General features: G+C 45.2%; 1 protein-coding gene across 1 annotated transcript in view; it reads left to right on the top strand.

Moving 5' to 3' along the window:
• LOC110538071 (neurabin-2) overlaps window positions 1-12102 on the top strand; it is a 58294-nt gene that overhangs the window by 40365 nt on the left and 5827 nt on the right. The window contains exons 3-9 of the mRNA XM_036938112.2: window positions 4024-4156; window positions 5316-5436; window positions 5548-5652; window positions 8132-8267; window positions 9988-10131; window positions 10297-10350; window positions 10662-10891. Of these exons, the coding sequence (XP_036794007.2) occupies window positions 4024-4156; window positions 5316-5436; window positions 5548-5652; window positions 8132-8267; window positions 9988-10131; window positions 10297-10350; window positions 10662-10891 (923 nt within the window). The remainder of the gene's footprint in view (window positions 1-4023; window positions 4157-5315; window positions 5437-5547; window positions 5653-8131; window positions 8268-9987; window positions 10132-10296; window positions 10351-10661; window positions 10892-12102) is intronic.

Below are 12102 nucleotides of genomic sequence, written 5' to 3'. Positions count from 1 at the left end.
CAACATCTAGGGGTAGATGGGTAAAAAAAACAACTAAAACAGATATTGAATATCCTTTTGAGCATGGTGAAGTTATTAGTACACTTTCAGTGGTGTATCGATACACTCATTCACTACAAAGATACTATAGGTGTCCTTCCTAACTCAGTTGCTGGAGAGGAAGGAAACCGCTCAGTGACTTCACTGTGAGGCCAATGGTGACTTTAAAAAAAAATATAGTTTAATGGCTGTGATATGAGAACTGAGGATTTGTAGTTACTTCGCAATACTAACCTAAATGTAAGAGTGAAAAGAAGGAAGCTTGTACAAAATACAAATATTCTAAAACATGCACCCTGTTGGCAACGAAACTAAAACTGCAAAAAATGTGGCAAAGAAATTAACTTCATGTCCTGAACACAAAGTGTTATGTTTGGGGCAAATCCAACACATCACTGAGTGCCACTCTTCATATTTTCAAGCATGGTGGTGGCTGCATCATGAGTATGCTTGTAAACAGCAAGGACTAGCTTGTTTTTTTAGGATAAAAAGAAACGGAATAGCGCATAGAGCTAAGCACAGGGTAAATCGTAGAAGAAAACCTGGATCAGCCTGCTTTCCAACAGACAGAGATTTTAGATATTTCTGTATTTCTTATTCAATAAATTAGCAAACATTTCTAAACACACATTTTCACTTTGTCATTATGGGGTATTGTGTGTAATTGGGTGAAGAAAAAAATGTCAATTTAATCCATTTTGAATGCATGCTGTAACTCAACAAAATGTGTAATAACTCAAGCGGTATGAATACTTTCTGAAAGAGAAAGGGGATACCTAGTCAGTCGCACAACTGAATGCATTCAACCGAAATGTGTCTTCTGCATTTTAACCCAACCCGGCTGAATCAGAGGTGCGGGGGGGGGGGGGGGGGGGGGGGGGGGGGCTGCTTTAATGTTGCTATTTGGGACACATCCATAGACTGTCTGTCCATAGACATCCATAGACTGACTGTTTGGGACACATCCATAGACTGCCTGACCATAGACATCCATAGACTGACTGTTTGGGACACATCCATAGACTGTCTGGTTGTAGTTATCTAATAGCTGGAGAGAAGAAAATCATCTTCGCTGGCTGCTGTACAGGGCCAATCATATGGTATTATGCAAAAAACACTTCTGGTTTATGTGCTTTGAAATGGCTGTTCCTTTTCTTATGCTATGGTGTGGTGTAAAGTAACTCATCCCCAGCTGTCTCAGGACGAAATGTTTCTGTTTTTTAAACATCTGGATGGCGCTGCTGGGCTTTCACCAGCTGAAATGAGCTGTAAAATCAGAGGCATAGTTTTTAGGCTTATATTCCATTCGGGAGGTGTTATGCAAATGATGTGTAAATTGAGCCCTCATCAGTTAAAATCATGTTGATTTACGGTTGGGCTTGGTTCAGTGTGGCTTTGTGATAAGTAGTCCGTCTCTGGTGTGAAAGAAAGCGAAGAGGTATTGGTATTTACTAGGGGTAGTGATCTGGCTTGCACACAGGAACTATGAAGCTTTTGCCTTTTTGGAGCAGAGGGGCGCGACAACACCTACTAGCAGCCCTGAATAGAGCGGCTGATAAGGTGACTTCTACACTTAATTCTTTTGAATGAAAAAAGTTTGACTATTTTGATATTGAATCCTGCATTGTTGGGGAGGGGCTTGCAAGCTTCTTTTCGTAAGAGCTTATGAGGCAGGCGGTGTTCGTGTCACTCTGGAACTTGAAGAGGAGATTCGAGGACTTGAACCAATGCTGAATTCCAAAACCTTGTTTGTCATGTTTTCTTTTCGCTTCTTCTCCTTCTGCCTCTTACAAAGTAAACCTCCAGTTCCTGTATAAAATTTAAAAAACACACGGCTCATTACATTCTCCCCTGACCAGCTGATGAACTCAATTCCCTTGTTGCCTACTTTTAATTATTTCTCACATCTGTGCCCCCATCTACCTTTCTGTACTCCCCTCCTATGAGCACAAGACATTGAAAAGATGTCTTTGGGCAAATTTTGCTCACTGGGCCTAGATAACATAGAACCGGACTAGGCCACTATGGGATTTGGCATTAGAATTCTAGCAGTACAAAATCGTAAAGGTTGTTACGGTTTTCTTCTATCTCCTCCTCGGAAGAAGAGGCGGACCAAAATGCAGCGTGGTTTCTATTCATGGTACTTTAATAAAGACTCTACACATGAACAAACTAACAAAACAATAAACGTAACGAGAAAACCTAACCGCCTATACTGGAGCACAAACAAACACAGAGACAGGAACAATCACCCACGAAACACTCAAAGAATATGGCTGCCTAAATATGGTTCCCAATCAGAGACAACGATAAACACCTGCTTCTGATTGAGAATCACTCCAGACAGCCATAGACTATGCTAGAAAACCCCACTAAGCCACTAAGCCACAATCCCAATACCTACGAAAAACCCCAAGACAAAACACACCACATTAAAAAACCCATGTCACACCCTGGCCTGACCAAATTAATAAAGAAAACACTAAATACTAAGACCAGGGCGTGACAAAGGTTGAGGGTTGTGTTTATCCTTTAACCTCAGCAAGAAGATATCCACCTTATTTATACTTGACCCTCGTAGCACGCTTGTGAATAACTCTGTTAGAGCTGTTGTTGTTCATCTGATTAGTTGGTGTTTGTTTTTTTTTGACAATGGAATTCAAAATGCATATTAATAATGTTGTCATGGCAACCCTGGATCAGAACAAATAACTGAATAAAGGATTCCTCACAATTTATGATATGAATAATACACGTGAAACTCCATGACCTGTGTGTGTGTGTGTGTGTGTATGTGTGTGTGGCCACGGCCACGTGCATGACCCCATTTCAAATATTAAACCTCATCCCACTGAAAGCAGAACACGTACCAAAAAAACGCCCTGACCTGCCCGGACACCTCTCTAATACACTAATGCAGGACGGGGAGGTTATGAAAAATACATCCCCCTGTTAAATATAAATCACCTGAGTACCAGTAAAATACGCCCCACCTAGCCGCTCACTGGAGCACCCTCACCACCGCTCTCCACACCCACATGTTGCCAGCGTAACATGGCACTCCAACACCCCCCAGAAGTATGTCCTCGCTGCCAGAGTGAATTTGGCTAGCTGCAGAGGGAGGAGAGAGGCCTTTAAATACACACACGCTCTCTCTCCTCTCTCTCGCACTCACACACATGAAACTAGATAGACTTTATTAGGTTGGATGAGAAGCCATTAGCTCAGCGAGAAGCCATGAGGGTGTGTGTTTGTATCAGCGAGCCGTATAACACCACCCCTGTCTGTCTGGTTGTTGGAGGCGTCTCCTTCCGCCCCGTTAGCGCCTTGCCTGCCTGGCTCTCCTTTTAGCTCCGGGTAGAGGTCTGTAGGCACAGATTTAGGATCAGCTTACACTTCCCGTAGTCTTATCCTTAACCATTAGTGGTGAACATGCTAAACTGACCTTAGATCATTTTCTACTGCAAGGGTTCCCAAAGTTTTTCACTCTGGGGGGCCCCCCTTCCAGCATCGGGGAACATCCTGCGCTCACCCCACGTCTATTTCTATGGGCACAAGCACTGTTCATGACAAACTGTTCATCACCCCTCTTGTGGGTGGAGAGAATTTTGCAGGTTTGAAGCTTATTCCCTGCAATTCTCCACATTTTGTCTTGGGATGCAAAGGAGATGTTGTGGATTTAAAGCAAATTTTCTTGCAATTCTATACATTTTGCCACATCTGTGTTTATGTGATATTTGAGTGACAAAAAAATTACAACATCTATGGGCTAAAAAAACAAACATTAGCTGACATGGGCTAGTTGATCTGGACATTTCAGACTAGTTCTAAATAGCTCTCTAAGGTATGTAATGCATAGGAAAACTGATGATGCACTACTGTTCTAGAGGACATGTCTCCTCTATGGGAAGCCTGTTGTGGTGTAAACCGTGCGTGTTGGTGAGTGTCGAACTGACCTATGACCTTTTTGTCTTCTCTCGGCAGGTGTTCACCACGTACTCCAACGAGGACTACGACCGGCGTAATGATGACGTGGATCCCATGGCGGCGTCGGCTGAGTACGAGCTGGAGAAGAGGGTGGAGAGACTGGACCTCTTCCCTGTGGAATTGGAGAAAGGTAAAAACCTGGTGGAATCTTCTAGGGCATTACAGAACCCTACTGATCCTCACTATATTGTTAGCCCTGCATGGTTCAGTCGGTAGAGCATGGCGCTTGCAACACCAAGGGCCGTGGATTTGCATACGTAAAATGTATGCACGCGACTGTCGCTTTGGAGTTCAATAGCATAAACCAGTACAACAGAAAGACAGTGAGAATGAATGAACTGTAACTATTAAAGTTACAACTAGTAGCTAAACATTTTCAGTGAAGTCTGTAGTTTCCATTAACCCCCCCCCCCAAAAAAAAAATATAAATATATATGGGACTCACAATCACAGCCAGATGTGACAGCCTGGATTTGAACCAGGGACCATAGTGACGCCTTTTGCTCTGAGATGCAGTGCCTTAGACTGTTGAGCCACTCAGGAGCTTGAATTGCTTCAACTAGCTAGTTGAAGTCTTTAAGTAACCTTTACCTTTTTCCTCACAAATCTGCTAGCCACATATATTTGCATGCCGAGCGAACACCTTAGTGGTCACCAATGAATCCAGAGTCGCCCGTTATCTCCTTATTGGATTTATATTACACTAGATTAGCAGTGGCTAATTGGATTCTAATACAGATAATGCCTGATTATACAAAGTGGCGTAGTAGCTTTAGCTAGCTACTGTATCTTCCAGTCAAGGTCCCCCATTTTATTCAATTTATTTCCTTACATTGGGAAGGGAACATATTTATGAGGGTAGAGTTCAGTTGGGCCTTCTCGCTTCAGCAAACAAATGAAAGGAGGGGTGCTTAACGACCATGACAAATATCATTAGAATGGCTTACCAAGAAAAACTACCAAAAGGAGCACTCAACAAAAAAAAAGCAGAGACTGATTAATTATTGCTGACTTTAATAATCCGTTGTACAGGATGCAAACAGGTCAATGACGTTTTGACGTCAAGCTGACGTCTCCCTCACTGACCACTGCACTTAGCTCCTATTTCTAGCTAGTGGCCCATTGAGACACAACAATGGATTAAAGGGAGCAAAAATAAATCAATCTCTGCTCTTTTTTGTTTGAGTGCTTTAACTTACCTTGAATTAGTCCTTTTTGGAAGTTTGTCTTGGTAAGACACTCATATTTATGAGGTTATTTCCCCATTTCCTATCCCCTCTTCTGCACAGATGGGGACGGTCTGGGGATCAGCATCATTGGCATGGGTGCCGGGGCGGACATGGGTCTGGAGAAACTGGGCATCTTTGTCAAGACGGTCACTGACGGAGGAGCTGCACACCGAGATGAAAGGTTCTGAACAATCTGTGTTTCAGCAGTGTATCCCAAAATTATTTTTTTTGGCTTGCTCCTCGTCCTCTTTTCCCATTGTTCACTATCACTCTCTTCCTCCCTCCCCTGCAGGATCCAGGTGAATGACCTGATCGTGGAGGTGGATGGGACCAGTCTGGTGGGCGTGACCCAGGCCTTTGCTGCCTCCGTCCTCAGGAACACCACCGGCACTGTCAAGTAAGAACCCTCACTCAATAGCTGTCAATAAACACTTTGTTTCCACATCAAGCTATTGGTACAGTATCTATAGTGTATTTACTGCACTCTGGTCAAATATGGTGCCACAGTACCCTGACAAAATCTGTTATGAGAAACTAAGCATGGGATTGGAGAGAAGGGGATCTAGATACAGAACTGTGTAAAGACTGGTGATGGGGAACCAAACACACTATTACTCCCAAGTACCATAACTCTACCTCCCTTCAGACTGGATCACAATTGGAATCCCTCTCTGCCCATTCCCACCTCTAATCCCCTCATCCTGACGCTCTCATTCCTCTCTCCTGCATTATTAACTGCCTGTGGAGGTCTTTGTGTTAATTGGCGGGGCAGTTTGACTGTAGTGTAGCTAGGCGAGCAGAGACGTCTCTCATTGTCTTCACATCACAGCCACCCAGAGATTGGACCGCCTGATTTTAAGACATTAGCCTGGATCCCAGGGAGATGGCGGAGAGGACGGTGTCGGTGAGGGAGCGGCGAAGCTATTTATAAAACAGCCTGGTCCAACCTGATTCTCGGACCAAGCTCAGGTTGCTGTCTGACACTACGGACAGTAATCAAAGGAGTGAGGGAGGAAGAGAGGGAGGGAGGGATGCCCCAGAAATGTTATCACCCAATCGGACTCGTCTCCCCTTGTGGAAGCACCTTTGTTCAAAGTGAATGCCACCTATTGTTCAGTTTTGTACGCCCTGTTTAATCAAAAATCCAGGAAATGGATTTGTCTGTAGACAAAATTCGCTGTGGAGAATGCTGATGTAGGACCTCATCCAAGGTAAGATGGGTTTGTACAGATGGTGGCAGGGGGACACTTGCAGATTCACACGTACAGACGGTTCCAGACAAGGCCTGGTTGTTTTCCACTTCGCCTCATGTCCTACTTCCTGGATGGAGCGTGTCTCTGAGCTTGTGGAATATTCATTGATTTAGCACATCCGTCGATCCCCCTCACAGGCTGCTGACTGGTTTCACGGACAGGTGGTGATGTTTTGATTGGTCCAAAATTAGAAGCGCCGTCTCTCTGGTAATTATGCTTCAGCATAGTCGCAGCAAATAGATGGCGTGGTTTGTTTTGAAAATGCTGGAGAGGTTAGGTGTCGTATTTGCTTGCCATCTTTTTCCTCTGCACAGCTTGGCTTTTCCACATAGTGGTTAGATTCCTAGTCACCGTTTCTCCCCTCCCTTTTGACCACCACGGAGTTATTTCTCCTCAGGCAAGAAAGGGGCACCCTAGTGGGTTCTTAACCCTCACACACTCATCACCAAACCCCCGCCCACACTGAATGCCACAGTGATGCTGGCAGTCGTGTTGAATGATGTGGCTACCTCTCTCTGGGGTCTCATTGCGCATGTGTGGTTGTCTAGTCTCAGGCAGGGATACAGATTGGTGACCAGAGGGTTGCTAGTTCTAATCTCACTTAAGGGATTTTTATGATGTAATGATCAGCGCCATTTATTTTTTTCTGCAGTGAACCATATTAGGGTGTAGAAAAATATATCACGTTAGAATAGATTTAGAAATGGTCGTTTTCATCATATTGTCTAGAGCACCAACATCAAGGAATATGATGTTCTGTTGAAAGGATCCCTTTTGGCACAACGTGGTATTAGCTACAGCGGCATGGTTTCCTTTGTCTTACGTGTCACTGTGCATCTGGCTGCTTTGCACACAGGCTTGGGTGTGACAAATGATCCCCAGGCAACCGTCCAGTTGAGGTCTTTCCGCTCGAACATTCCATTGGACAAACATGTGACAGCCAGAACTGGTGTCGCGGTCTTAAGGGTCCCATCTGCAACAGGATAACTCTGTAGACGCTTCAGTCACTCATTCTATAAAACATGCATGTCCTCTCATGCTTTGTTTATTTCATTGTTATTCTCTGTGATACATAGAAAAGGGGTGTGTCTAAAATGGCAATCTATTCCCTATATAGCGCTCTGGGCAAAAGTAGTGCACTAAATAGGGAATATGGTTCCAATTCAGACACAGTCTTCAGATGGCGTGCTACACTTATTCACTGAATTGTCTTTCTCCCTCCGCATAATCTTATCACATTTTCTACTCGTTACAATGTCAACTCATCCATCCATGTACAGTGAGTGTCATGTTCCTTCCAGGCACAAGATGTCATTTTCATTCCCCACCCAAATGTTGCTGCCCTGGTTTGCACTTGTTTGTAATCTGTGGGGGCTATTTTTTTGGAAAATGTAACTGATGAGTTATTTGAGCTCTACAGTCTGGTCCTTCTATGATTATAGCATCTTTATCTACATTCTACTGTGTATCTTCTGAAGTTGCAACCACTAGACCTAAACTTAACCACCCTACCCTAGTTTTACCTTTACTACCCACTTAAACCCTACCCTAGGTTTCCCATTGGCTGCTCCTTGACAGACATGCCTTCCTTACTCACCCCGTTGGTCGTTGTTGCCCATGCAGGTTCATGATTGGCCGAGAGAAGCCAGGTGAGCAGAGCGAGGTGGCCCAGCTGATCCAGCAGACCCTGGAGCAGGAGCGCTGGCAGAAAGAGATGATGGAGCAGCGTTACAGCCAGTACATGGAGGAGGACGAGGAGGTGAGGGGGCTCACAATTTTCTGTGTCCCAAATGGTGCACTACTTCTGACCAGTTACCATAGGGCCCCGGTCACACACACACACCATGAGAAAGATTACTTCAGCCCATCCAAAATATATTCGCTCATTCCGTCAGTCAATAATATGACAAAACAAGATGGCGCTAATGAAGCGTTTGACACTTCCTCCCCAAAGCCTTACAGATGTTCCATCAGGCTCCCTTCACAATGGAATAATACAACTAGAAATTCTAGACAGAACACTCCTTGTTCACCTCCCCTTCACTGATCTAACAGGACCGGATAGGTGTAAGCAATGTGACGGAACCTAGGTGCACATAGTGCTTTATACCTGCCCAGTCATCGCAGATCTTTGAAAGGGTCTGAATAAGGACAGAGGCGGTAGGGGAAGGCATTGTGGCATGAAGCCCAGCCCAGCAATTTTCTTAGTTCCTTGTCTCCCCTCAGTCTCTTCCATGGAGCGGAAATGCTTGAATAATTGAATCCGTCTCCTTGTTAAATTCAATCATGTTCAATAGATGTCTGGGCTTGGGTGTGAAAGACCGACAAGTATGGACCAGATGCCACGATCCAGGTCTGGTATTCCATCACACTGTGTCTCCCCATCAGAACATGCCCCCCTCCCAACAGATCTTAGCCTGCGTCAATGTAATTTCCTGCTAAAGATGCGTTACCAGTTAACATACAAGTCCTTTCTAATACGTTTAAAAATGAATAGTAGTTTTTATTTGGTCTTGTTTTTTGGGTAGGCATCGTTTGATGGCATTGTCCTATGTGACTCCGGCTAATCCCTCAGTCTCCGTGCTTTGTTTCTCCCCCAACTCTCGTTGGCTATGCAACGTTCAGACAGTGTAAACATTTTCAGCACGTTTGGAGAGTTGACACATCAGACAGTGTTGTTGTGACAGGCGCGTTCAGGGCTTCGATGCTTGGTCCAACTGGGAGGGTTCAGACGGGCACACAGACCAGTGTTGATGGGGGGGGGGGGCATTCCCTCAGAGAGTGACTCATTGGTATGACAAGCCTTTGTTGGTGCTTGTCCCATGCGGCTGTTGTTAAAGGAATATTTAGAATGGCTGTGTGTCGGTCTGTGTGTTGGGAGGTGTTAAGAGTGAGTGTGTTGGAATTGTGTGTGTGTGTGAAGGGGGACTTTCAAACAGAGGTGTGTGTGTTTTTTGTGTTATTGACCTCACCAGGTCCATATAGACGGTACAGTATAGTGGGATTTATTGCGTCATCAACAGAACGATTATAGACAAATTTGTATAAACTATTTCTCAACAAAGATTCCCGTCACTGCAGCCACGGAGTTCCCTGACAAGCTTTGCCTTTTGACAGGCTTCCCTGGTAAACATAAAATGGTGGTTGCCCAATTCTAGGGTGTCAATTCTGGCCCACTAGCATTCTACTCCTGGATGGCTTTTTCCTTTAAGCTCAACTTTACCATCTAGTGGCCATTTTAGGGTAGAGGGAAAACATTGATGAGAAATAGAAATGGAGGCCTATCCTGCGAGGACCTCCAAAAACCGTTGGTTTCCCATTGGTGAAACCATGTATTTACTTCACATGGTAGTTACATAGGCAGGTATGGTTACTGTGTGACATTGTTGGTTCACAACAAGACCGAAACATGACAGGAATTTGTCTGTATGCACTCCCTGAATATATTGTGAATGTACTCTGAATCTTCTGTCCTCCAGACAGGTGAGTATGCCACGGACGAGGAGGAGGAGATGAGCCCCATGTTCCCCAACGCCATAGAGGTGTTTGACCTGGCGGAGAATGAGGACATGCTCTCCCCAATGGAGATGGACCCTGAGAAAATGGCCCACAAGTTCAAAGAGGTGAGCAGGGAGGCTTGATGCCAAAGGCAAATGTTCATCTCGAAATGGAGAAAAAGTTATATTCAATTCAACTTCTTGTTGAGAGAGCGTATGAGATGAGACATTGTGCTGGAGTGAACCACGGTGTTATATATTATTTTTTTTTACCTCTCTCTCCCTCTATAGCTACAGATAAAGCATGCGGTCACCCAGGCTGAGATTCAACAGCTGAAGAGAAAGGTTAGACCTGCTCCAAAATCAATTAACCAACAAAAAATAGGACTGGTTTCACTGACCCACGTTAACCCTCGACTAAAACACACAGTCCAGGAGTAAACTAGAAGTATACAGGAGTAAACTAGAAGTATACAGGAGTAAACTAGAAGTATACAGGAGTAAACTAGAAGTATACAGGAGTAAACTAGAAGTATACCGGAGTAAACTAGATGTATACAGGAGTAAACTAGATGTATACAGGAGTAAACTAGAAGTATACAGGAGTAAACTAGATGTATACAGGAGTAAACTTGACACTTTCTTCCCTTATGTAGCTGGCGCATTCAGAGCAGGACAAGCTGCGCTGGCGCATGGAGCGTGCCCAGCTGGAACAGAGCGTTCGGGAGAACAAGGAGCGCATGGAGAAGCTGGAGGGCTACTGGATGGAGGCCCAGAGTCTGTGTCAAGCGGTGGACGAACACCTGAAGGAGACACAGGCCCAGTACCAGACCCTGGAGCGCAAGTACAGCAAGGCCAAGCGCCTCATCAAGGAATACCAGCAGAAGTAAGGCTGATAAATATGGGGGATTCTGAGGGTTTATAGGAGGGAGAGGAATGGAGGATTCTGGGGTTTGTAGGAGGTAGTGCTGAGCAATTAACCGAAATTGCAGGTTTTTGTTATTAAAACGACCTATATCGGTTCAAGTACTTAAATTCCTTTGGTTGAAGGATCTACAATCATGCCTGACGAGGCCAATGAAATCTGTATCTCGCTGGAAGCCCCGCCTTCCACAGGTGATGAACGTGAGGCTCAGATTAATTCCTTCAATTTAATACCGCTCTTCACCGAGCCCAGGAACGGGCGGTGCTGGGCCAAACAGGTGTTGTACCTCGTTTCCTTCTTTCAGGGAACAGTAGTTATAGTCGTAACACTACGTTCCCTTTCAGTCAGTCAACTTCGGTACAACATACTATGGGGAAGAATAATCACACCCCAAGCCGACCCCAACGGATACTAAATTAAACTGCCCCTGACCCCGCCAGATGCGGCAGTCTGGGTATTGCGCACACGGCACACTGCCTAGTGACTTTCCCCCGTCCCCGCCGTAAGAACACTGTGTGCTATACCGGGAACAGTGACATCCACCAGACCCCTGGTTGAGTGCGCACATACACTGCTAGGTAACCCTTGCCGCTGTATGCCAGGGAGAAAGCATCCACAATCCAGTGGGAGAGTAACCTCTGTCTCAAAAGGGAAATGTCTCCAAAGCTAAGGACCTGTAGGACATGGCCATGACTTTCGGGGGAAATGACTCATTTTTACACAATGTCATCTTAGAGTCGCCTGGGGTGAACTGAGTATAGGAAGGGAGGTCCACAACACGTTTATCCGATGCCAAAGCCATGAGCAGGGAGGTTTTGTAGGAAAGGATCTTCAGGTCCACCAACTTGAGAAGCTCAAAGTGGGTCGCACATAGTGCCTCCAAAACCAACACCAAGGCCCATGTAGTCGCAATGGGTTTAGAGACCCGTCTGAGACAGAGAGTACTGAATAGAAACAAGTCCTTTATCTTGGCACCAGAGCTCAAACGCTTGTCCCTTTTCGTAACCAGGAATACCAGCTGTACCAGCGGTCCTGGATCTTCGACATAGGAATCACTCGGATTGGAGACGGGAGGATACTTCCTCTCTCAAAACGAGCACTGAGGCCTCGGGAACAGTCGAACGTGATGAGGCTGCAGAAGCGTGGGGGTAGCACAACAAATTGTAGCCTGT

Source organism: Oncorhynchus mykiss, chromosome 12 (assembly GCF_057628025.1).
Source record: "Oncorhynchus mykiss isolate SJ-2025 chromosome 12, ASM5762802v1, whole genome shotgun sequence".
Lineage (NCBI taxonomy): Eukaryota > Metazoa > Chordata > Actinopteri > Salmoniformes > Salmonidae > Oncorhynchus > Oncorhynchus mykiss.
The sequence above is the reverse complement of the archived record's forward strand: the minus strand, read 5'-3'. Positions and strand labels throughout refer to the sequence as shown.